Source organism: Anopheles stephensi, chromosome 3 (assembly GCF_013141755.1).
Source record: "Anopheles stephensi strain Indian chromosome 3, UCI_ANSTEP_V1.0, whole genome shotgun sequence".
In the NCBI taxonomy this organism is placed as follows: Eukaryota; Metazoa; Arthropoda; class Insecta; order Diptera; family Culicidae; genus Anopheles; species Anopheles stephensi.
In genome coordinates, this window is record NC_050203.1 from 28,059,038 (window position 1) to 28,086,470 (window position 27,433).

At 42.4% G+C, this 27,433-nt stretch overlaps 3 protein-coding genes across 6 annotated transcripts in view; 2 read left to right on the forward strand and 1 right to left on the reverse strand.

Moving 5' to 3' along the window:
• Positions 1-27,433, reverse strand: part of LOC118510096 — a 172,587-nt gene that overhangs the window by 88,253 nt on the left and 56,901 nt on the right. For 3 of the 4 annotated variants that reach the window (XM_036051521.1, XM_036051523.1, XM_036051522.1), the window contains one exon: positions 13,779-13,895. The exons of the other annotated variant lie outside the window; for it this stretch is intronic. In XM_036051521.1, coding sequence (XP_035907414.1) covers positions 13,779-13,895 — 117 coding nt within the window. The remainder of the gene's footprint in view (positions 1-13,778; positions 13,896-27,433) is intronic. 4 annotated transcript variants of the gene reach the window in all.
• On the forward strand, positions 591-3,055 carry LOC118510099 (17-beta-hydroxysteroid dehydrogenase 13-like). The gene is made up of 6 exons (XM_036051530.1): positions 591-1,158; positions 1,519-1,695; positions 1,771-1,843; positions 1,925-2,108; positions 2,177-2,302; positions 2,393-3,055. Exons 1-6 carry the CDS (start codon positions 775-777, stop codon positions 2,469-2,471), a joined length of 1,023 nt encoding a protein of 340 aa, XP_035907423.1. The 5' UTR covers positions 591-774; the 3' UTR covers positions 2,472-3,055.
• Positions 3,981-11,311, forward strand: LOC118510100. The gene is made up of 3 exons (XM_036051531.1): positions 3,981-4,719; positions 4,879-5,077; positions 9,622-11,311. Exons 1-3 carry the CDS (start codon positions 4,503-4,505, stop codon positions 9,809-9,811), a joined length of 606 nt encoding a protein of 201 aa, XP_035907424.1. The 5' UTR covers positions 3,981-4,502; the 3' UTR covers positions 9,812-11,311.

The following is a 27,433-nucleotide window of genomic DNA, read 5'->3' on the forward strand; positions in this document are numbered from 1 at the left end:
GAACTTTATCATAATTTTTATACATAAATCAATAACTAGTAACATAAGGAACTATGTGGGACCCAATAAACTTTAACAATGATTTTGGATGTTGACCTACAGCAAAAACCAATTCTTATTTTCTTTAAGCAAGGCCCCAATGATTCATCGAGGCTTTTTAAGCAAACTAACAGAAAGCTAGTATGCAGTCTAAATTACGTTAACCATACTGGGAACAAATAAAAACAAAACTCCCTCCAAATAATCACATGGCTTATAGCAAAGCGTGGAATGTTTGTGTTATTCCCATTGTTTCATTTTGCTAGCTTTGCTTCAATTCTTGTCACAAATAACAATCCACCATTGCTGCCGTTTGTTTTTCGCTAAATAGCACTATTTTGTCGAACCGTCTAACCCGTCTGGCCGTACCACGTGCCAAACAACATTTTTTCGCGGACCTTTTTCCAGACCCCCTTTCACAAACTACGTGTATAGGTAGCCGGCAGACTAGCCCAAGCCCCCAAGCAAGCTCCAGCAGGGCTGCTTAAAGTTTCCCAACCACACACCACACTCCACACTCATTATCAGCTGCAACTGCACTTTTGCACGATTCGCGCGTTCAGTTACGGTCCGGTGTTTGCACGGAGTGGTTCAAAGCGAAGCAAAATCAAACAGCACTGTCACGATAGAGTTAAGGGCGAAAAAACACGCCAGAAGCCAACGACTTGCCGAACGACAGTGTGACGTCGTGTGTGTCTTTGAGTGCAGCTTACAGTTACAGGGTGCAGCAGTACAATGCAAAGTTTACATAACATCGGCCAAACGCCGTACCAGAAGGCACTGAGCGGGAAACCACCATCCAGCGCCAGAACGCCGAAACGGCCCCTCGAAACGGTCAGCTTCGTTGCGTCCGTGGTGCTTGATGTTGTGACATTTTTCGTCCTGCTAGTACCGATTATCGTCCAGTTCTTCGTCGGTCTGACGCGCAAAGCTTCGAGGAAGAACATTTCCGGCTGGACGGCACTCGTTACCGGTGGTGCGAACGGGCTCGGACGCGACATCTGTCTGCAGCTGGCCGAGACCGGTTGCCATATAGCCGTGGTCGACCTGGACGATGTCAACGGAGCGCAAACGGTGGCGGACATTAGGAAGCTGGGCGTGAAGGCACAATTCTTTAAGGTAAGGCTGTGTGTCGCAGCAAAACCCTTTCGGTAGAGTAGGGTTTGGAGCTTTGTTTGTTTTGGTGTTGTGTTGTTGTCCGGCTGTTGTTGCTTCCCCCATTGTTGTGCTGTCCGTTTCTAACGGCTCGCTATTACCTAACACACACCCATTGCACTACGGCGGGTGAGTGAGCACGAGTATTGAACCACCAGTGCAGTGATGGTGCATAACCGGCGTAATCAACTGCAACTAGTTTCCACTCCACAACCCGGTTGCCGACTGGCGAGGCTCGTGGCTACCGACCTCGCTGAACAAGCGGGTTGATGCGGATGCAACTAACTAATGGTGCACACGTTTTCCCTTTTCCTCGTTCGGTAGGCCGATGTTTCGTCGTTCGAGGCCGTGGCCAGCCTGAAGCGGGAGGTTTCGTCCAAACTGGGTCCGATCGATATTCTCGTGAACAATGCCGGTGTCCTGCCGCTGATGTCCTTGCGCGAGGGCACCCCGGAAGATCTGAAGAAGGTGATCGAAATCAATCTGCTGTCCCATCTCTGGGTGAGTGCGATGCGTATGCTGATTGCCAAAGTACACAGCACATTAATTGCCCTTATTATCGTTCGCCACATCCAGACACTGCGCCTGTTTACCGATGATATGATCCAACGAAAACGAGGCCACATCGTGGCGATCGCTTCAATAGCCTGTAGGTATTGAGCTGTGGGCGTTTCATTCTGAGTTTTTTAAAAGTTTCCTCTACACCCGGCCTTTCTTTTACCCAACCCAGCATACCTGCCAACCGAGCGTATGATTACATACGTCGCCTCAAAGTACGGCGTACGGGGGCTGATGGGTTCGTTTGCCAGCGAGCTGCATAATGAGGGCGTGGACGAGTACGTACGAACCACCACCGTCTACCCGTGCTTCATCAAAACACGGCTCGAGCTGATGGATGCGCTGAAGAAAATGGGGTGAGGAATGAAAAGTTTTTTCTTCTGCTTTGATTACTAGCCATTTTAAATCCACACTTTATTTTTAGCATCAAAAATCGGGTTCCCATCCTGCGCAGTGAAACGGTGGCACGTGCAGTTGTGGGAGGCATTCTTTACAACAAGACGCACGTGTACTTGCCGAAAGTGATTGGTCCCTTTGTTGGAATTTATGAGTATGAATTTTTATGCCTTTTTTGTGTTGGACTAGCTCACATCAGGAGATGCAATTTTCACAAAACTATTTGCTGTCCGTTTCGTTACAGGAATCTTCCATCTTCGGTAGCACATTTGGCAAAGCGGTGTCTCCTTAGGACCGACATTCCGAACGTCATGGAACGATAAGGGTGTACCTGTGATCGAGCTTTACCTTTCATCCTTACCTTCACAGCCTTTTATGAAGTATTTTAAGCCTGTTTACCTACCTGTAAAGATGTAGCATTGCTACGCCGTCTAAAAATAAAAAGACTCTACCTATCTTTAAAATATTTTTTTGTTGAGGTACGCCTGTTAACATGTTCACAATGAATTAACGCTGTACGTGAATATTTAAGAAGAAAAGAAATAAACGATTGCTCAGGGAATTTACAAATGGCAACAAAAAATTAGGCATTGATAAAACACATACATATTCGAGAACAACCTTCCCTTTCAAACAATTTGAAGAGCTTCGGTTGATTGTCACGATTGTGCGTCATAAGTGAATTATTAATATTCTCGCGCAATGATTGCATTAAACATGGCTGTATGATGTAAGTCTAATAAGCCAATATATAGCTTGCATTCCGATTTTAATTGCGGACAACATTTGTTGATAACCTAAAGCACCAGGACGAACCAAATGTGTCAAGAGCAATTCCCGGCTATTGTATTTGTGAGATTGACACGTGATTCTTTTTTTCATGGAAAAATTCAATTTAAATTCAAATTATAGAAATGCAACTAAAAAGTGCAGAAATTATTTAAAATTTAAAAAATTAAACATTTAAACAATATTTTATCTACACATCTGAAGCAACTTAATAAATATAATAGAAATTTAACCATAATAAATGAAAAAATAGCTATACGGCGAAAAAAATACCATCCCTTGCGAATGAAAGAATTGAATAAAATACAGAAAAACTTGGCACATCGCAAGGCAAAATTGTCCCGGGAATTCGCGTTGATAAGCAACGCATTTTTGATCGTCTAAAAATATAAGCTGCAAATGCACCTGTGAAAGTGAGCATCGATCAGCTGTTGGCTCACTGCTGCTCTCTTTCTCACGTGCCGAGCAACACTCATGGTGAGAAAATAAAATTAACGATCATAAAACGAGTTTCTCATCGTTACACTTTTTTTCTTTCCCTTTTTTTGTTAAGGTTTTAATAAGCATCGATGAAAAATGACAGTGAGCGTTGTTGAGAAAACGTGCGCGAGAGCACGTGTAAGGTTCCATTTTGTGAGTATTTGATGCTTATAAACAATATGGACGTGACAGACCAGCTGAACGATTTTTATTTTTTTGGTTTTTGCATTAAGTATTGAAGAAGAATTAAGTTTGCTTGAAAAATTTGATAAAAACTTCTAGTCAATTCTAACTATTTTCGTACAATAAAACTACTGGAAAATATTTAAATTCTACTCTTAAGGCTTTTAAAATTTTAAATTCAAATTTAAAAATTTCTATGGAACATTTTTTACATAAATCTTATGGAAACAATTTTAAAACACATCAAAAGTGTTTTCATTTTTTTTTAAATAAATCCCTTAAGTCGATAGATACAGTCTGCACACACCCAATAATCCCTCCTCTCACGCTCACTTTGGAACGATCGCCAGCAACAGGTACGAGCTACGATCAGGTTCGTGCCCAGGTGTGCACTTTTGCTTTCGGAGTTTACCCGCGAACAGTCGCATCGAACTGTCGGTTTACAAAGCTGTTCCGCGCGTACCGCGTAAACACATCGATCGTGCGTGATCGACTCATCGCAGTGAGGCAAACCTGATTGTAGCTACTAAGTGCAGAAGAATCAAAGAAAACCCAGCTTCATTTTACGTGTGCGAGTGAGTGTTAAACATCTTCATTTAACGAAATTCAACGGTGCCAAGAGGATCTAGATCGTGGCTGTAGTGGCTGCTCACTGTTCAAAGCCCCGCTCTCAATGATCAAGAGCTGACGGTTGGCTTCGGTTCAAGGTGGATTGGAATCGAACAGCTGCAAAACACAGCATTTAGTACCACGAAAGAAAAGTTGACCGTCGTGACACGATTGCGTGCCCGCAGTGTGGTGAATGTCACATTACTTAACCCGTGGGATTGGTGCGAAAGTTTCCGAAATCCGAAAGCTGTGTTGCTGAGCTACGTGTGGCATTTGTAGTGCAGGAAATTATCATGGAGGTAGCGTGGCGTTTCCGGATCATATTTGTGATGGCGTTCGTAGTGATCATATTCGGCGATCTGCTCGGATACGGTGGCTCTCGCAAAGAACCGAAAGATAAATCACTCCTGTCAGGGTTTACCGAGGTTGAGACCGATACGTCCAAGATGATTCCTAGCGGAGCGAAGGAACCTGCACCGAGTGCTCAAACCCGAACCAATCCTTCCAACGGTAGGTGACCAGCAACCTTCAACATGATGTGATATAAAGCGACATTCAAGAGTTTGGTGATATACCTATGGTGATAATATCCCATTAGGCCTCATACATGGACCGTAAGATCGTTCATTGGTTGTGGTTTGACCGTGATCGTTTGCTTTTGTTTCGCAGAGCTCGGTGACAATGTTGACGGTGACTTCGACCAGGATCAAGACACGGCCGGCCTCTCGTCGGCAGAGCTGGCGGCACGCAAGGAAAAGCTGAAGAATTCGCTCCGGGAAGCGTGCCTTCCGAAGCTGCTGTGCGAGATGGCGGCCAAGCCCAACTACTCGCTAAACGTCCGCGAGCGGGATCTACTCTCACTGATAAGGTAGGCACGCAGGATCAGGATCTCTGGGCTAGGCTTGACAGAAGCTTCACACTATGCGCGCGTGAGTGCGTGCGTGCGTGCGGTTGTGGGTCATTGAAATGGAAAACCAGTTCTTCGACTTCTTCCTCCGGCCGGCTCGTTCGCCCCGAAGCCTCGGAACTGGAAGTGAAAGGGAACGAGCGCATGCGTACTGCGCGATCGTTTACACACCACACAGCAACTGCATCGGTTCAATAACATCCCCATCGCAGCTACTTGCTCGGGTGCAACCGAGAAGCCGGGCGCGAGGCAGATGTCTATCCGTACGCCCATGTGCTTTGTTTACAGGTACGGAAAATTTACATCCGTACCACCACCAATCCCATTAGAGTCGGTGTTTGAACAGTGAATCTAGTTTCAAATGCATTGCACAAGCTCCACCAGTCTGGGGATGCTTCGACCACAGCTGATCCTATCGCTGATTGAATGGAAAACAGGAATGGATGGACGACGCGTGCTCGAACATTCGAACGCGGAAGCGCCCACAGTGACGCAGTACGAAACAAAAGCTCAAATTAATGGCTCACAATATCTAGAAGGCTCCCTCGACTGGGCTCAAAACACGAAAGTGTTACAAAGAACGCCCTTCTTTCTAGAAGTTTGTGCAACTGGCCTCCCGCCCCCCCCCCTCCCAGGGGCACGTGTGTTGTGCCCATCGGTATGAACGTTGGACGGCATTATAAGCGTGGAACCGCACCATGACGCAGCGATCGAGCCGATAGAGTCCGCTCAAAAACATACAAAATTATTGTGCTTTCGCTCACGGTTCCATGCCGTAAGCGCGTTACCAACGCCATCATGACTGGTAGGACTTGAGACTTCCAGCTCCATGTTGTTTCCTTTTTTTGTTTGGGCGAGGTGTTGAAGACCGTGCTGCCAGCATCTGTGGTTGTGTTTTGTGTTGGTTCCAGCCGACTGCTCAGTTGACACCGGACACTCAACATTACATCATCAACCAGAGCCGTCCAATCGGAACAGAAAAGAAAGAAACTCCATAAAGAAAACCCCGATATAAGCGACGAACTGCTGGAGAAAGATGAAGTGTTAAAGTAGGTTCCTCTGTAATGACGATTCATAAAGGTTAAATAATTAAACCAAGAGATTCAACTTGACTTGATAATCTGATGCATGATGTTGCTGTCCTGAAGTTGCGCAGGTCATTGATTGTCATTGTTGATATTGCCATTGCTGCCCTTGAGACGGGGTGAAAGTTATTTATTTCGCCGTGAGTCTATATGAGACTCACGAGACTCGCTAAATGTAGGTCACGGCCGTTAATAACCTTTCTTCTCTCAATTAATGGCCACTTAATATCATATCAACTTGATGAAAATGATTTTAAAGAGGGTTCGTGTCTTAACGCTCCCACAAGTCGCTCGAATTGAAATCGCTGCTAATTAATCTCGTAAAAGATCAATTTATGCAGCATTCAGCTCCATGCGCTGAAATAACCATAGCGAAACACACTTACAACGACAGCCAGAATTTCTTGCATTGGTGTCCGTGTAGGCTTTAAAACTTTGGCCGATCGAGGTCAGCCACTTCACCAATAAGTTCGAACGGCCGTTGGGGTTGCAGTCGGCAACGAAATTTGGTGGGGTTGCAGTGGGGTAGCTTGTTGTTGTTTTGCTAACCCCTCGCTCAACTTCTACCTTCCATCCCCCTTCCATCAACCCTGCTCATAGTGGTCGCGTTGCGTTGTTACGCATTTCGAGCGACAATTCATCGACCACCGAGCGAATTCGAGCGACTCCCGAGCTTTAACGTTACACACCGCAGCCGACGCCACCCCTTTCCCCGGCGGAAGGTTTTCGGATTTGACCACCACGAATCTACCGCCTGTAATTGAGCGGTTTGTACGCAAAACGCTGTGCCGCGAAAATAAATGCCATGGGTTCACTCTCTCATTCAAACGCGCCCGGAATCACAATCACAGAGAGAATAGCTTTTTTTTCGGGGTGGTCCAACATACCGCGGCTGTGAATCGTGGTGGTCATCATCAGCAGCCGCTGTTGGAGGACTGTGGCAGGCAGTGTGCAATGTGCGTATTTGCAACGGTTGAGTAACACACGGTCGAACTTTCGTTCGCGCTACGAAGCAAACGGCTTCACTGCACGTTCGCGATTTCGTTTCCGCTTCGACGGTGTTGACGGTGTTGCGTAGCCTGGCCCAGTGCTTTTGAACCAATGCACTTTGGATGGATTACCAATTTCATCATCATTCTTTGGGTGCAAAAAATAGTTTCGTACTGGTTGCATTATGAATTTTAAATTATTTTAAGTTAAATTCCTAAAAAGGCAACGATAAAAATAGATATCGATAGCGACTAGTAACATCCCATCTTTGGTGGTTCGGTTCAGCTAAAGGGCTTGTTTTGGGTACGATTTCCACAGGCTAAACGAAATGAACGCTGCTAGATGTCCAAATCGCCATGTTCTGCCACCCAGTCGCGCTTTCCATCATCGGCAAAGCTCGCTCACCTTCACCGATGCTTGCCTGCGCAAAATGTGTCCAATGAAATGTCATGTGTGTCGGGCACGGTGTGTGTGTTTGCTGAATTTCGATAAGGCGTTAGACCAGTGGAATGCATTCTCTCTCTATCTCTCTGCCCATATGGTTGGTGTTTTACTTTTGCTTTAACCGATAGTTGACATATTGAAATTTCCATACAGGGTCGGGCAAGGGTCAGTACATCATTGCTGCACCGTTCCGAACGCCGTTTCAGAAGCGTTTGCAAACGTATCTCGCAATGGAAATGTGTTTGTGCTATATTTGATTTTTTTCTTCCCTCCTTCCCTTAATGCATTCAGAAGCGAATTTTATAAATTTCCTGCTAATGCATTTGATTTGCAAACGCTCAAGGATCAGGAACTATTTTTCCCCTGTGTTCGATGCAAATGCTGACGAGCAAGGATAAACGCTAAAGGTTATTTATAGCCCGGTTGAATTGATACTACATTTCCTGGAAAGGACCGATATGAATAATTCAAATGTAAGTGGGATTGTTGAACTAACAGATAAAACTATCGAATTTTTTATGCTGCAGTGCTGTGCATAACTATATATGCGCCAGTTTTGATAATGAACAAACAAACGTCTCCATATTTTAAACATTGTGCAGTTCGGGGTATAAGATTTGGTTATACTATTTTTAGTTATAGTGATATACAGTGATGGACAATAAAATAAGCACAACTAATGTTTTGAAATCGGAAAAAAATTACGTTATGATGTCGCTTTGATATTTTTTGTAAAATTTAGAATTAAAATAGTCCAACTCTAGGAACAATCAATAAATCGATTAAGAGTTCATTTTGTAATCGTCAGGAAAATATAGCATATTTGAATATGCCAATTAAATCAAATGTTTTAAAATTTAATTACAATTACAATTGAAAAAAAATAGTTTTGATAATTTTCTCTTTCTGTTTTTCAACTCTAACACAGTCTAGTTTTGTCATTAAAAAATATTATTTTTTGTTACAAAAAGTTTTGTCTTTGTTAAGGGCATTTGTTTTATTCTTGCTTAATGATTTAAAATATTCAGAAAAAAACGAACAAAATGCATACAGAAACTTTAAATTTTAGGAATGCATTTGGCAAATTTTGATTTAATTACAAACAGTAAAAGTATTGAAGGCCATAGTTTCACAATTATTTATTACAGTGATCTTATTTTATTTCCCCCCACTGTACATGAGTTTTTTTGCCATTTTGTTTTGGTTTAATCGATTATGAAAATTGGATTAAAAATAATTAATAAAATAATGTACTTAAAACGATCTGAGCTCCAAGTGCCTTATATAATTATTGCATATTCTAGTACATAATTAGCACTTTATTTACAATAAATCGATAAAGCAAGAAACAAATTGATGTTAACCTACTCCAAAATACAAGTAATTGAAATTTATTATAAATGACATCAAAAGTTCCAATACTCACACACTGGCTTACTCATTTACTTACTCGCACTAGTAACCTCCACTTTATAACGTTTAAATAATACCAGAGCAATAAACTTCCTAAAGTGCACTTATACAATTTACCAACACCATCCAACAAGATCACGCCGCCAACACCAAAACCACCGCTGATCATCATTTTTCTCGCACAACCGCATCACGGCGCGCTGCACAGCGTTACATAATAATCCGGTTCGTGCCGTTACGGGATACCACGCGGCAACAGAAATCATCTGTTCACGGGTGTTGTGGGCAGTGAAACTGTGCCACTTGTGCCACGTGCTTTTACGACGCAACATCTTGCAGTGGCTTGCGGGAAGGTAGGGGGAGGGGGGGAGTTTCCATACCACTCGCAGCCACCCGAGATTGCAATCTCCCAGTCCCGTCAGTTGCATTCCCCCAAAAACCCGCCACCATATCAGCGATCGAGAAAGGAGCCTCCTCGATCGATGGATAGATATTTATTATTGCTCGTCTTAAAATGCCTCAATTTGCCGTCGTTGCAGCACTAATGGTTTCGTTGTTTCTTCCCTCTGGCAGGTCTACTACCTTATCGCTGACGATGGCTGTGAGTCCGACGAAATGGCACTTTGCCGCTCACATGGGACAGCTGCTAAGGGACGCTGGCGATGCACTGGTCACGCCGATCGGATGCTCCCATCTGTGGCCGAGCTGTCCGTACAGTTCGAAAAAGTTGCTCAAGCTTACGAATGTGGTGCACCTGAAGTAATTCGCAAAACTTGCACTTGAAATGCCAAAACCAGGAACACAAGCGTTACCAGGCGTTACGTCGTGAGGATGAGATCAGCGAGATGGATGTCAAGAGTCTGTCTGGGATTTCTAAGACAGACGGCTGCTTCCTACCGGGAAAAAACGACTTCACAAAGCTTTCTTCGTCACGGAGATCACCAAACACGGCGGATAATGCTCCGGAACTGATCACTAAAACCCATCACATCGTGTAAAATGCATGCGATACGTAACGTTCGAGAGTCAATTGTTAATTGTACCGGCTGCTGTTTGCTCGCAGTAGCCAGCTTTAGTTTTAGCGATGCTCTACGTGGATAGGGCAATATAGTGTCTAATGGGGGGTTGTAAAGAAAAAACAACAATAGCAACCAACTGCCCTCTCCCCCCAGTTGACCTTATACGGTTGATTAGGTTTAGTGAGCTGATGCTCGCTCGTTGGTCCCAAGCGCTCCACTTCAACTCATCAACCGTTGACATCACTCACCGGTACCGTTCAAGCATCACAACAGAGTCTGCCTTCGAATACCCGATTGATCGCTGCTAGTGTAACATTCCAGTGGCGGATGCTCATCTTAAGCCATCATCATTAGCTTCCTGCTTCCGCGTGTGCTGGGATCGTGCGCGTGTGAACGAGTTGAGTTTTAACCGCTTAACAGCCACACGTGCGAATGATTCGATTACGGACCCTTCGTCGTACTCGCATCGCACCTAATTTATGAGTTTTATGCGTGCGCGTGTGTGTGTGTGTGGAGAAAAGGCGTATAAATTGGGTGTGTGTGATTGAACACGCAGCTACAGATGGTTACACGGAACCATCACGGACGGTTAAAACCGTTTCGGTGAACCGTAAAATGTGATCGATAAAACGTTGCCAAGTGTGAAAATAATGGCAACACTGTAATAAATTTCTATAGGCTCTTTAGGTAGGTAGGTAGGATATGAATAAATTATCATCCCAGAAGAAAATGGCCGGGAAGGATCAGGTGCCAGAGAGAACAGGCGAGAAAAAAAATACAATAATTAAGTGCACTTAACTCTAGCGTCATGAAAATATTGCAAAAATGAAACATTGAAATGTTCTTTAGGAAAATGCAGCTACCGGCGGCAATGAACTGTTAACTGTTGTAAATAAATAAAACCCACACAATGTTGACCTAGTGTATAATTAAAAAAAGGCTCCATCCGGGGAATGTGTATTGAACTGCGTTATAGATTTTTCTCCTCTTTCGTAGATCCTACCCTCACGTTTAACAAATGGCTACATGCTAGCGAATCTGTTCCAAGACCCCAATGAACATTTAGGTGAGAGCAGAACGTTTTATAATTATATTGTAATATTGAGCAAAGCAAACCGGGGCTGGTGTGTAAGTAAACAAAATTCAAGCGTTCATCTTTTAGCTCTTTCTAGAGGGCATCGAAGTATGCTTGTGTGCCATACGCCTCGCTCCGCGACTGAAATATAGCTCAAAATTTAAATTCACGTTCCATGTTGTAATTCAGTTATTGCCCACTTTTCCCAAATACAGTGCTGAGCGAAACGATAAGACCATCTATTAATTTTGCTTTAATACAAAGTATGACGCCGACAATTTAAGTCTTAAAATGGATATAAATTTTGCGTCTTGGCACCATAAGGCACAAAGTACAAATAATTAGAAAAAATAATTTAGTATTTTATTTAGGCTAAGCCTATTGACCTCTTAAGGTCATGCCTGCCGTTTCTGACTTACTAGATTTATTGTTACCGCATAGTTGGATAAAGAGTATCCTCACTGTGGGAAACGGCCCAGATCCCTAGTCTTGCCTTGTGAAGACCAGTTGCGCTGTCGCAACTACTGGCCCCTTCCTTATTGAGTGGAATAGGCCATAGCGACGACAGTCTTCATACAGCGGGACAAGGGTTCAAATCCAATCAGGATCGTCCTCCCGTGTTGGTGCTCATCTCGTCCTCTTCGTGGTATCATTAAGTCTAGTGAGGCAGAAATTGCAGGCATGACCTAGAGTAGGTCGTTAAACCTGACAGAGAGAGTCTTCAAAGCTAATTTGTTGGTATGTTTGATTTTAGACACTTTAAATCATTGGACTTTGCAATGAGGCTAGGCCGTCCTTCATGAATAAAACAACAAATCATTTGACGTCAATTATCTTAAATAGCTTCCCAGGGCTGGTCATGTCATGAGAATGACGCTGGACGATCCAGTCCGTAAAATCTCTTTTGACCGTTCACACGGATAGAGGAGATGTCAGAACGGCCGAAATAATGGATTAGTAGACGACGGCACAAAACCGTGAGTGTTATCGAGGATTCTCGATCGAGGACTGTATCTCCAAGGTTTTGTTTGCTAAAATTCACAAAAAGGTCTTTAAATGAAGGAAGCCTCCCACGAATGTCACAATTTTTTTTATCCTTTTGCTGATTTAAGTATCTTATGAAATGATCGTCTCATCAATATATCACGACTTCAAGAACTATACTCTCAGGATGTGGCTGGTACTCCTTTCTCCAATTTCAAGTGGCATTAACATCAATACAATAGGTAAAACCCGTCGTATTGAGATATCAGGGCAGTCCTAGCGTTTTGTCCAACACTGTACAAACTCTGCCCACCAACCACTCGACCAAAAGTGTACCACCGAAATCCTTTGCCAGAATTCGCCCACCGCCAGCTCAGCAAACGCAAAACTTTTCACCTCGGCAAAAGAACCAAAAAGCAACCGGCGGAAGATTTATTGCATTCAACAGCTTTCAGCCCATGTGAATGTGTGCGTGTGTGTGCTTGCTATCTGTAAGCCCATTGCTCTCATTTTCCCTCGATCCACGCAAAACTTCCCATTTTTTTTTGTTAGGTTCTGTTTCGCTCAACCTCTGATGGTTACTGCCGCTTCGGGACGGGCAGGCGAGTTGCTATCAGCGACTACTCTCCAGCGAGAACGGATTTGGGCGGAAAGCGCGAATAAAATCTTGCCTCCGGATTAAAGCTTCCGGTTTTTCCCGCCCCTTCCAAAAAGATTGTGAACCACAGAGCCACAATGCTTTAGCTTAGCATGATTTACATGCGTTCTCGTGCAGTACCGTTTACCCACACACGCTTCTCTCTCGTCTCTTCGTATCTCCCGGATCCGCTGTGCGCTCTACCCGACAAATGACAAATCGGACCAATTCGAACCGGCTCACCCAACACACACACACACCTTCTGCCAAACGATGACCCGAATGGTGGTGTTGGAACTTTGTTTTCTTTTGTTTTTGTATGCATCGTCCTGTCTCTACCTGGTGGCCCTTTGCAACCCCCTGTAGAGCGGAACCATATCTTTCCGATTGCTGCAAATCGTTACCCTAATTCTCCCTTTGGTACGTACGCTTGTTTGTGCCTCTGTCGGTACGGGCAAGAAACGGGCCAAACGGTCCACCGTTCCAGCAGAAGCTGTTGGTTCTGATTCGAAATGTTTACCATCCGTCTTGTTTTAATCCGGCGGTGCTACACTTTATCTGCTGACTGGCTGGATTACATGCGATTTGGAGTGCAGAGTGGAGCCGCGTCGGTGGAAAACAGTGCTCCTGTGTTCTGGCTGTTTGCACCGAGAACAGCTTCTGCTATTCTTTACCATTTAAGCGACATTGCTAGCAGATAGCACCAATCTACTGGTGGGCTTTCCGTTCATTTTGTTATTCCACAAACAATCCTTTACACTAGCTCCCTGTCCTACACTACCCCGCAGTTTCAAAACCGCTTCTACCAAATTGGGACTGTTGCTAATTTGTCAGACTGACGTTTGGTGCCGGTGGGAAGCGTTTTCTTAGTCAGCTACCGACCCTAACCTATGCTAAGCCCCCGCGCGCAAGATGGGTAGCGTGACAGAATGGTGCCTCAGAGTTGGGAAGAAGTTGGTGGTATGAATGGCAATGTGCAAGCTATCGGAAAACCCGAATATGTTTGGCGACTTACCTTGGCAACTATAGCCATTTTTGTTCAGCTCGAATCCCTCCGAGCAGTCGCATTCGTACATGCCATCGTGCAGCTCGTAGCACAATTGCTCACAAGGACTCCCGTGGCCACAACGTCCTGCAAAAACATAAATGATAACGGATGATTACGTATGATGCATGATGACACAAACGAAAAGGGAAAACTGGAAGGTGGAGGTAAGGTAGGCGGAGGACTTTGCGAGGGACATGGCAAGACAAGACGCGGACACATGCGTGGAAAGGACGGATCCGGTTGGAATCCAGACATTCTGAAGCGAAACGATCGCAAATAAAAATTCACAGTACGAAAACATTTGACAAACGATAAACAACTAAATAATTGTTTTTTTAATTTACTTTATCCGTTCCGTTGTTGGTGTTTCTAAAGAAAGAATAATCAAATAGAGAAACAATACTTAATGAAGATGATGCCCTGACTGGCCGAAAACTGCCTCTCATAAACGGTTTGCCATGAAATTGTTTCCAATTCTTCTTCAATTGAAGGTACATATTAAAAAATGCATCTTAATCTTCCTATTTTTCCTAAATTCCTTAGAAGATGAGGGTTATCATACCCCAGAACAGAAGTTGAGTTCAGGAGGTACTGTCTGCACTCAATTTGAACTTCCGCTTGGTGATGGGTCATTGTCTCAACATTGTTCTCTTCATTTTTAACAAATGATAATTAATTTCATTTGTTTAATTAGTTAATCATGTATCTCCATACATCAATACAAAAATGAAACGAAGAATGCATAGAAAAAGCAGCACGAATCGAGTTGGTTAACGGTAATTTCAAATTCTCCGAACGAAATCGGCAGATCTGAGATCGTGCCTCACATTGCATACCTTTAGGCGTACATGCACTGTAGACATGTCGGATGTTAACGTAACATTTGAATTTTATTAAATTTTTGCCGATTTTGAATTTTCAAGGAAAACCGTTCAATACGACCGGACATTTAGGAATGATTTTTTTCATCCTTGATTATTAACAGTTGCAAGAAGGTGAAGTAATTTGATCCTTTTATATAAATCCCTCATTAGAGAATTTCAATAACTATAGCTGCGGTCGTTACTTACAGATGACAATCAGGCTTGTGTGAGTTTTAATATTTTAACTAGGAAGCTATGAACATCCAAGGCGAAAGCGGCGCCGGTCTTCACACGGCAGAAGATATGCAAGATTGATTATCCAACTGATAACTAATTGATAATTTTCTGAAAAGAATTTAAACAAATTGCAAAATAGTTTTATCTCCACAAAGTCATTCACAAAAAAAAAACAATTGCGGTGGAATTAGTTCAAGAGTGAACAACATTAATTAGGCAATAAGTAACACCATACCATCAAACGAACATCGGCACAATGATGCAATATTACCGAACTATGATCGATAAACTTTCGTTTTTTTTCACCAAAGTGCATCCTCTACATATTGATTCGCCTGTTTAATATCAGACGTATGCATAAAACGGGTGGAGCAACAGTAAAAGCAAACAAAAAAACATCACAAACTTCTGCAAGATATGTCATTTGCTCGTTTTATCGCCCCAATTTACCCGATCATCATGGTTACAATTTCGCAACTTTCCCTGCATGCTCTTCCACGCTAGCAAGCAAATGCATCGCTGGCATATAGGCATTCCGGGTAAAAAAAGGAATAAAAGTGCGAACAAAAAAACCCTTTTACAACCAACCCAATATTCACGGCGTTTCCCCGGATCGTAGCCAAACCCGGCCGGAAACAGTAGAGAGAAGTCGGCACTTGTCACCGTTGCCTCTCTCGGGCATTTCCGTACCGGTCTGTCTCCCACCGACACCCGAAAGGTGCAAAGACAATGAAAAGCAGCCGGGAAAATGCCATTAGTTTCATATTACTTCCTCCATGTGTCGGGTTTGGCGGTTGAGTTATAAAATTTAATCAAAAACTTGTTGATATGCAATTAGCTGTCGTCTTCGTGTGAACGAACGGCGACGAAAGCATATTTCGGAAAAGTCGCCAAGTGAATACGGCTTTTCCCCGGGAGAACGACCGTCGACTCGTTACAGTTTCCGATGCCGGTTGTGCGAGCATAATGGTGGGAACGGAGTCGTACGATTATGATGCAAGCACGACAATGCAGACGACAGGATAGTTGGTGCAGAGTAAATTTCAGCGTGAGTGTCTATGGAGTTGGCAAGTCGTGTGTTTGCCTAACAAAAGGAGTAAAGTGAAGCATAATTCCTTCCGTGATTTTTGTTCTACTTTTATATGCTTCCTTTTTTCTCTGGAGCTGCTTTTAAATCATAAGCCAATCATGCACTGCCAAGTTTTGCTTTAAATAAGTATCACATTCACACACATAAAAACGAAGCTTTTTCATTTGAAAAAGTCACAAGACGCGCCTACCCACTATGACATTGGGCAAACCTTCCAAATTCACCAGTAAACACCTAAGCATTCACATCCCACCTCTCCGCAAAAGAAAGGCAACATTTGTCATGCTGCCAGCGAGCGAACGAACGCCCTCCTCCGGGCGTCCGGATAGCCAAAGGACAAGGAAAAGATTAATGCTTCTGCTGGAGTCGTCGAATATTGAAAGCATTGACAAATCGACGACCTTAATTTCGGTAGATTATGTGCACGGTGCGTGTGGGTGTGTTGGGGACAAAAAACATTCTGCAGGAGAAAAACCAGGGACAAAAATGGTTTTTCTGTGCTGTGCTGCGCTAGAAAACAAATTGATTTCTTGATTCGACATGCTGCTGCAGTGATGTGTTTGTCATTATTTGACGATTATTTGACGCCAAATAGTTATAATCAATCACTGCGTTTTTTTTTTTCTTGGGTGCAAGCGTTAAATAACATTCTTTGTTAGAGAACCTTTAACTTTAAGAGAAAAAGACTTATAAATAAATAACAAAAAATTTAGATTCAAAAGATACCGAAATAAACCTCGCATGTTCTCTTATCCAGAATCTCCTGTCTTTTGTGCTTCAAACAGCACCGGGCAGCTTATTAAGTCACCCTTGTTTATCTACGAGATTTTCCTTTCCCGAAGGGTCATTCGTTCTGTTGTTGCTGAATGAATCATAAACATTCGACCCAAGCGCAAACGGTGTCTGCAAAATTTAACAAACTCCTTCCTAAGCTACCAAGATTTTGCTGCCATTTCTTTACCTTCCGTTCGTTCCACATGTCCGTAAAGGTTGTTGTTGTTGTTTAAATATTATAGAGATTTTGGACCACTTGGGTCTCTTTCGTCTCTTTTACTGGGATTGTGGATGTTGAAGGAATTGGAATGTTGGATAGGTTGTGTGAGAGGGTTACTGAGACGTTAAGGTGTCCCATTCCTTTCGACTTTAGAAGTATCAGACTATTTTCAATAGTTGAATCTTTTTCTAAGTTTGTACTTGAGTTGTTGAGGTAACTCAGTCCTTTTTTGTGTTGTGGACGACAGACTACTGCAGTAGTCGAATTCACCACATTGTTTAGTTTTCCTCTCTAATGTTGAGTGTGTTTCTTTATTATTGTTATTATATTTTTTTCCCCCTTTTTTTACCGGCTTAATTATATTTGGTTGTATAAGTTTGTTTTTCTTAAAAATTTCAATACTTTTTTCTCTTCTTTAGAATCTGGTCCTAAAATGCAGTCAATATTGGAATTTAACTTAAGGTGGTGTCGCTCCCTTTCATATCCTCGGCATTCCGTTAGGATATGATGTATAGTGACTTGGGTTCCACAATACTGGCAAAGTGGCGCTGGTGCTTTAGCTAATAGGTGGCTATGGGTTAGATTTGTGTGTCCAATCCGTAATCTGGATAATATCTTTTGATCTTTGTTGTTATCTGGGTCTTTCCAAGGTTGGATTGTTACTTTTACTGATCTCAACAGGTTGTCTATTTCCTTATTCCAAGCTCTCTGCCATGATTTTTCTATTAAATATTTGCATTGTTTTAGTGCATCCCTCTTAGAGATAGGAGGGGAGTTGTCAGTTGGTAATTGTCGACCTTCATTTGCCAGTCTATCTGCTTTTTCATTGCCTATTATACCAGTATGGCTTGGGATCCAACAGAAGGAAATGTTTTTAGCATGGTCTATTGCATCTATTGCCTGAATATGGGGATCTTTTGAACGACCATGTTCTACTGCAGCTAATACACTTGCACTGTCGGAGAAAATTACGGTAGGTCTGTCTGGATCAATGTTTTCATCTGCTGCTATATAAATAGCAGTGGCCTCAGCTGAAAAAATTGATGAGTAGTCAGGAAGTTTTATCGCGCAACTAGAATTATCAGAGTAAATGCCACACCCTGCGGAGTTCATATAGATTGACTCGTCGGTGTAAATTTTGTGATGGTTGAAATATTTACTGTTGATATGCTCTATTGAAATTTGGTATGCTTGTTTATTGTTTTGTCTAAGTTGATCGTAAATAGTCCAGTCTATTTTATGTGAGTTCTGGAACCATGGGCGTTCCGAATTTCTAGTTATTTTTAGAATATCTGGTAGGAGATGATTAGTGGTCCTTTTAAACATGTCTTTTGCTCTCTGAATTAAATTCGGGCATTCTACTCTTTTCTCTAAATTGCGTAAAGCCGTGCCTATCAAACGGAGTGTTATTATCTGTGGAAAAGGAAGAAGACCACTTTCACATATAAGTGATTTTATAGGGCTAGTAATGAATGCACCGGTGGCGCATCTTATAGCTGAATGGTAGATAGGAGCTAAAATATTATTAATACCGTCAAACTCTAAACTAATAAGTTCTATTCCGAACAAAATTTTTGGGAGAAGCCATCCATTAATCAATCGAATCATTATGAGACGAGATGCCCTGATTTTTCCATATCCTATCATTTTGAAGACATTTATGTACGATGTAGAGGATGTTTTGATATTTTTCAGATGTGGTTTGAATGATAGTTTTGAGTCGAGAGTAATTCCTAAGATTTTAGCTTGATTAACGTTCGGAATAATGCTGTTTTCTATTGAAATCTTCTTAAGATTTTTTGTCTTCTGGGTTTTACAAATTCGTAAGATTTTGCATTTTTCTGGTGCTATTTGGAAACCTGTTGAATCACACCATTTTTTTAGATTATTTATGCCAGTTTGGAGAGCCTTTCTCGATTTACTGGAAGAGACATCCGAGGAAATTAATAGAATGTCGTCTGCATATATGAGGGGGGTGATATTATTAGGGACATGTGTGAAAAGGGACTCGATACTAATAAGGAAAAGGGTGGGAGAAAGGATAGCACCTTGCGGAACTCCATTTTCTAAGTGTTTGATTTGCGAAAATGTATTGCCAATACTAATCCTAAAGGTACGGTTTTCTAAAAAGTTTTGTATAAAGATAGGTAAATTTCCTTGGAAGCCCCATCTTTCCAATTGATGTACAATGCCATGTCGCCAAGTCAAGTCATAAGCCTTGGCAAGGTCAACAATGGCTAGGTCTATGTGTTTATTATTGTTCTTTGCGGTTGTCAATATGTTTTCTAGTGTGGCGAAATATGTTTCCGTACCGTGACCGCTGCGGAAAGCGTGTTGGTTTTTATGGAGTAAGTTTTTAGATTCTAGTTCATGACAGAGTCTTCTGTTAACTATACGTTCGAGAATTTTAGAAATACAGTTTAATAAAGAGATTGGCCGGTAGCTGTCAACGTTAAAAGGTGATTTAAGTGGTTTGGGAATAGGAATTATATAACTGTTTTTCCAGTGCAGCGGGATTTTACCTGTGCACCATATGTTGTTATAAATTTGGAGGAGATATTCTAAAGCACCACTGGGTAGATGTTGAAGTAATGGGTATCCCACTCCATCTGGTCCGGCAGACTTTCCATTACATTTGCTAAGTGCATGAGAAAGTTCTTTTATTGAAAATAGTTTGTTGTATTGTAAATCTTGGGATGTTTGAAAGGATGTTTTTTTCCGTTCCATAGCTCTTTTGTGCTTTAAAAACTTGTCGGAATAACTATGACTCGAAGATATGGATTGAAAATGTTTTGAGAATTCTTCCGCTATGGCAACTGAGTCATTAATAGGATTTTCAGGGTTGAGTAGGGAAGGGAAATTTGTGTTGGATTTCTTGCCGTTCAAAATGTTTATTCGCCGCCACATTTCCTTTGAGGATATGGACGGATCGATTTCTTGTATGAATTTTTCCCAGCTATTTTGTTTTGATTTAGCTATTAATAACTTGGCTTGTTTATTTGCTTCTTTGTATTTTTGTAATATTGCTGGTTGGATATGGTCGTTAGTGATCGAGGTTGACAATTTCCTGAGCTTTCTTAGGTACTTCCTACGAGTTTTTATTGCTTCAGCAACTTCCTCATTCCACCAGGGAACGTATTTTTTGGGAATTTTCCCACTGCTTTTAGGAATGCTTTGGGAAGCAGCCTCTAGGATTATATCAATGAATCTATGTTCATTTACCTTCATCCTGCTCCACGGAATATTGTTCAATATTTGTTTATATTTTGACCAATCCGCCATGTCGTACTTCCAACGAGGACGGAAGGAAGGAAAATTGTTGTATAGATTAGTAGGATTAAGTTTAACTGTAAGTGGGAAGTGGTCACTGCCATAGAGGTCATTTTCAACGGTGAGAACAAACCTCGATGCTATGTTATCCGATGTAGCACAATGATCTATAGAGCTCATTTGACCGGTCGAAGGATCGATACGGGTAGGTAGGTTATTATGGAGAGGAAATATTTGATTTTGTTGTAAAATGTTATGGATGTCTGTGCCTCGTTTGTTGGTTTGGGAACAACCCCACTGTGTGTTTTGTGCGTTTAAATCTCCAATAATGAGGATAGGATTTGGAATTTTTGCAAGGAGGTTGTTCAGCTCTGTTACAATGTTATTATTATAATTTGGCGATAAGTAAACACTTAGGATATTTAACTCTATTGGGCTTCTAATGTGAATGCATACTGAAGGTATGGAAGTTTTAATGCGAATTCTTGTGTAAGGTATGCTTTTGTGGATTCCCATGCAGGTGCTGTGGGATGTGATAGGGGAATTGTTAGTTATCCAATGATAACTGCTTAGTGGTGTTCTATTGAGCAGAATAGGGTTTGTGTAGGCTTCTTGTAATGTTATTATTTTCGGCTCATGTTTGTTTATTAATATTTTTAATTCATCTAAATTTTTTGAGAAGCTACGTATATTCCAATTCAAAACAAGTTTAGTTTCACCTGGAAAAATTGTCCTGATAGAATTATTTGTAGATTGTGCTGTCATGATTAAAATTTTAGGCTAAAAAAGATTTGCTGATGCGATGATTAGGTTAATGAATTGTTTTTTTTTTTTTTGTTTCTATTTACGATGTCCTTTCCTTGTCTTTTTGGCCGAGAGTTCTTCGCTAGAGGATGTCAATGGATGCTTGAAGGTGGATGGTTTGTTATTTTTATTTGTGATAATTGTGTTACCTGCGGTGTCTTCTGTATCTGAGTCCGAGATGAGGTTTTGGCATTCAGTTTTGTTCTGTTTTGTTTGAGTGAATTTTTCAATGGTTTTTGTGAGAACAGCAATCTGGTCTTTCAGTAGGTTAACAGTTTGAGTGAGATTTTCTATAATTTTATCTTTCGGGTCTATTGCTTGGGCTGCAGCGATTCTTTGTTGAGCAAAACTGTTTGACATTTGCTTATGCGTGTTTTGTTCGTATGCTAATCTAGCCTCGCGGAAGGAGCAGTTGTTGTCGGTTTTAATTTTTATAATCTCCGCTTCTTTGGTGTAGTGTGGACATTTTTTGTCAAAAGTGTTGTGATGTTCGTTACAATTAACGCACGTTGGTGACACTGTGCAGTGACCGTGGGCATCTTGTCCGCAATTTGCACAGATTTCTTTGTTTGCGCAGTTTTTCGTAGTATGACCAAATCGGAGGCATCTGTTGCAGCGCATAGGTCGGGGATAATAAACCCTTGTTTTTATCTTCTCTAGCCCGATGTACACATATTCCGGAATTGCCACTGCTTGCATAGTCACCACATATGCATTTGTTTGCACAATTTGGCCATTCACTCTTTTTGTGAATCTGTATACGTCGGTGATACCTTCTGCTCCCATATGTTCTATTATCTCTTCTGATTTTAAGGCGCCAATCGAGCTGCACGTAAACACAAACTTTACGGCGTTCAGTGTAGGATGTGGTGTAATTGAGATCTTGTCGCCGTTCATCAAGGAATTGATCTTCTGCAGTTCGGTAAACACTTTTTCTGATCGTGTTTCCAGCAGGAATGTTTTGGAATCCAACGGTCGGCCAGTAACAATTTTACCAATTGCACGTTTAATCGTGTCGCTCAGTATCCATGGATTCGCGGGAAGGGTTTTTTCCCCCACTGTACGTAACAGCAAAAACCGTTTTTCTCCGTACTCGCCGTTTCTATCCATATACAATGGCAACGTTCTCCCCCTCTGCTCTATAGTAGAGAGTGGGGGGAACATAGCTGCGGCCGCCGACGGGCCCGTCATTGGGATTGTTTGACTTTCTCAGAATCTGTCGTTTTGCGTGCACTGTGACGTTAAAAAGAAAAAAAAGGGGGATTTCGCTAGGAATAGAGGAGTAGCAATATCGCTAACTAACACACACAAACACACACAATATCACTCGTGAGTCGCGCGCGCAAGAGAAAACACGTCCGATCACATCAACGTTTCGACAGCAACTGGTCCGTAAAGGTGTACGAGAGTCTCTCTCTCTCTCTCTCTCTCTCTCTCTCTCTCTCTCTCTCTCTCTGTGCCTTAGCCTTGATCCTCCGATTCCCGCGATACAACGTTCCATTCAATTTTTAAGATATTAGACAAACATTTTTGCCTGCAAAACCTTTCGCCAGCGAGCTGGTATTTCGCAACACAGTTAGCCTTCCCCAAAAACTCGCGAACTCGACTCCACTCGGGCCGGCCACAGCAAAAGCATAATTCATCCATAATTCATGACATCCCTTTCATTTCGTTGCCTCGTTCGTTATCAGTGCCGCATGTTTGACGAACGGAAACGAACAAGCTGAGCTACTGCCCGTTGCTGGTTGTTTCATCCGCTGATTACTATTTCCTTCCAGCTCTCTGGCTTTTCCCTCGCGGGCGCATCTACTAGATGCTGGGACCGGGAGGATAGGGACAATGTTTGTCTTCTTCGTTTCTTATGATCCTACCCACCGCACCGTACCAAAGTAGCGTTCGAAGTCTTTTGATTCCCGAGCCTGGCGCCCTGCCTTAGATCCCTACCCGTTCAAAGGTTAGATAGTGATGAAGAGGTTCACCAGCACACCAACGTACACGGGCAACTTAAAGGAACGATTCTTGCCAGGCGAAGGAAGGATGACATTTTTTCTCTTCAGAAAAAAGATTCTATGAATCGTCCTGGGTAGAGAAATAAAAACCCCTTAAAAACGGTAAAGGTACAGACAAAATTGAACTAGATGTACGGTACGGTGCGATGCCGTAAAGTCAGCATGCCATTTTGCGCCCGTCCTGCGAAGCTTTCCCTGCTCGACTTCTTCGAGAGCTGAAATGGGATGAAATCATACAGACGTGCACATAAATCATCATTCGCAGTGTGTTAGGCGACGACTTTTTGCCCAACTTTTTGACACGAGATATATGCGCGCGTGTGTGTGTGTGTGTGAGTCCCCGGAACGGTACAGAAGAAGCGTTGCATGACTTACAACAGGCAACTACACGGTACAACCTACCATAGACCAACGGCGCGTAAGGACACACCGACGAGCGTGATGGCGCATCCGTTACGTGCGAGTCTTTACCGTGTTTGAATGAAGTTCGCGTTGAAGAGTGCCGGATGGCAACACCGGCAGAATCAAACAGTGTTTTGCGGGGAATCCTATTAGTGCCGGATTCTAGTTTTCTTTCTATCACGGGTTGTGAGGAAGTGAAGGAAGCGTTTTTTTTTTTTTTTGTACTCAACAATCGGGTACACAAAATAAGCTTTTCATAACGAGACAGCGATGGGTTAGGAAACGCGAAGTGAGTGAGGAGTTTGGTGGAAAAACCACGCTACAAAACAATCTTCAAATCTTCGTCCTACGTTTCGCCCATCTTCACTGGAAGACTGGAACTAGAGAAGAAGGACGTCCTAATTGTCCCTCCGTGCGCCCAGCATGGGGCTCCTGTATCCACCCGAGTACACATTCCATTCTGATGAGCAGGGTTGTTTTTGGAAGAAAACGACCTTTCGGTTTTTGCTCCGGATCATCATCCGGTGCTGGGTGTCACCGTGCCGAATTACCCTTCTATTTATCATGATCTTATCGCCAGTCAACCTTGGCGCTAGTTGCTGGTGCGAATCCGTTGGGTGGAAAATAGAACGCGATGCTTTCATGCAAAAGGCTCCCACATGTATTTACAATTTTTCTCGCACGACGAGAGAAGAAAAAAAAAGGAAAACCAAGCACGACGGAAAAATAAATCGAACTCACGGAGACTAGAGAATAGAGCCGGTTGCGATGGTTGCGTTGGGAAAGTTTTACGGTCCAATTTCCAGCCACTCGTTCGGTTAGGGAAACATACGTATCCCGGCGGCTTGGCACAATTCCAAGCAAAGCGAGCAGTCCGCCTTCGCGGGTGCCGGATGATCATTATGAATAAATAAATGTTAAGCACCGAAAATTGCATTAAATATTAAGCCTACGTAACGATTGAGGGCGTACCGAAAGGCAACAAACGCACGGTCGCTCACTCGCAAAACGATAAGGGATCCGCTTCCGGTGTGTGTGTGCGTGTGTGTGTGGGTCGATTCAAAGCGATTCTGCCCACCAAAGATGTATGAACGTTAGAGGACTCATACGCAGAAAAGAAAACTGCAAATATTAGATCCTGCGATGGCTTCTTTTTCTCTCTCTCCCGGTTGTTGATGCTTTATCGTTCATTGGGGGGGAGGGGGGAGGGGGGGGGGGGGCGCAGTACTCTGCAGAACTTCCGGCAACGGCACACCATAGGGGTGGTGCTGAAGAAGCTCGGGAAGAAACATGAGCATGATGCTGATGATGATGAGGGTGCCACCGAATGCCGATTTCCAGGGCACCATCGTCAAGTGCGCTTACGTTTACGTACGAAATCATAAACCAGATTATCATTTGATCGTTTCGACGATGAGATAAACCTCCTAATTGAACATGTTGCCCACGGGCCTCGCGTGCAAATAGAGCAGCAGTGAACAACAAGATACAAAATAGGCATGGCAACGAGCCTTTTTTCCTTCAAATACTTGAGGAGAAATATTTCAACCGATACAGTATTTGTAACTTTCGCAAGCTTGAATTAATACGTGGTGTGGGTTTTAATAACAAATTATCCTGAAGATAATTATCTGACTGCTGGACTCTGTTATTGAGAACACAGATCTGGATCGCCAGAGAACATAGCATCTGGAAGAATAAATTTGAAAAAATAGAAGGATCTACATGGAATAACTTCAGTGAATCTACCTAATCCACTAAGAAGGCCTTTGAACATAATGTCCAAGATGAGGAGAGTGTCATAAAAATTTGAGTGACTTAATTAGTCTTTTTTTAAATACGTTATTCACGAACTTATTCTTTTTAACAGGAAAATTGATTGTGTAGAATTTTAATACAAGAAAAAGATCTTAGATTGCATGGTCAATCTAGCAGAAACGTCAATAATTTTCAAAAAACTGGTAGATGTCCTTGTTCATGTTCATGGTAGCAAACCCTACAACATCTTAGTTGGTTATTACGTTAGCCCCTGATACTCTATTAATAATCGATATCAGTAACTATAAATTATTATCACTCACTAAACATAAAAAAAAACAAGGTTTAAGATAAGAGGCCAAGAAAATGTAGCAGTCAGTTGTCACAAGTTTCTAAAAAATGTAAATATCACATTGTATCCAAAGATTTGTAAATTAGCTGAAGAGAAACTCTATTCTTCTTCCTAGGCATTAAAACCTCAAGAGGTCTCGGCCTGCCATTGCTGGCTTTTTTTTCTTCTTTCTTTGCCTAACGACCTCTTAACATCACGCCTGCAATTTCTAACTCACTAGACTTATTGATAGACTACTATCCGCATAGTTGGATAGTCAGTCCTAACTATAGGTGAACGGCCCACATGGGATTTGAACCTCGGTCCTGATGTGTGAAGACCAACGCCGCTGTCGTATCTACTACCGGGCCGCCCTCGGTAGTAGTCCCCTTCTAGCTTTTTAAGACTTTATTTTACTCGTATTAAAGAAGTTACTATGCAGCGGATTAAATCAAGTCACAGAAAGCCAGAAATGATAGACCAAGATCTTTCGAGGTTGTAGTGTCACTGAAGAAGAAGAAGACTTTGTGATAACACCAACTTGCCCTCGGTTTGCCCTGTGAAAACCAGTGGCGCTGCTGGCGCATCTACTATCAATAAAGCTAAACCTTGCAATAGGATTGTCCTGACGGAGTATGACTATTTGATGCCTTTCATAGATAATATGTTATATATTGTAGATCACAGCGTTTTGTAGCTGAAGTACCTTCAAAGTCATCCTGAAGATGACCTGCCTGGATCCTGAGGCCTGCCAGGTAACTGGAGCTTTATAAAACATTCTGAAACTTCATTATAAATCTTCTGAATCTTTAAATATGATAAATGTAACGCAGAAACGAGGTGATTTTGGGAGAGAACATACTTTCTGGACCATCTAGCCGTAAGGATACTGCTCAGTCGTCGTTACATCAAATGGCATCCGACCTCATCCATCAATTCCCATACAAAATAAGTACCATTAGGTCACTTTTCTGCAAAACTTTATTTTGGAAATCTTAAGGAACCTCAAGTTAAGTTGTGATGGTTAGGCTAATTGGTTAGATCCAAACATATTAAACTATACAAGACATCAAAAGAACATGACAGATTCAGAAAGCGATCAATAATTTCAGATACTAATACGGCATAGGCATTCCTCAAAGGGCTTTTAGGATATGGTAATACTGAGAAACGAACTTCAATTTTCTCTTCAGTTTCAAGATTATCCATTACCCATTCCCATTCTAATCAAAAGCCAAAGCTCGCGTGTATTCAAATCCACCCGATTGTCTTCCGGATTGAAAACGGAAACATCAAAGACACCTCCAAACGCAAAAGTAGCAACCAAAACCACCGCAACGAACACCAAGCGCAAAACGCGCGCGATTTGCACTGGGCGTGTTCTTTCACCTAAAGTCAAAGGCGTACGTTTGTTATTCATAGAATACCAAGGAAATGTTTTCTAATTTGCCGCTCATATCCATTGTAAAGTATCGCGGCACACAAAACCATCCCGGAACGCGGTACATACATGCTCGCGATCATCCACCACGTTTCGGGACGCTAAAGCCTGCTGAAGAGTGCTGAATGGTCCTTATTCGTGGCCGGTTTTGTCTTTTTCTGGTTTGTGACACATTTTTACCTCCCACACTGGTTCCCGCAACAAGGTTCAATTGACATTTGAACCCCGGCCAACCGTCAAGTTGTGCTAGCGAAGCCGGTAAGCTGGATAGCCCCGGCCGGGCGACTGTGTTTGCTGTGTGGTTCAGCTTTAAAAAATCTAGTAAAAAAGGGAGAAAAAGTGAAAGAACGACCGGAAAAATGGGCTGGATAGTGAGAATTGTGCAACATGAACAGGCACACACACGCTAGGGAATTACCATAG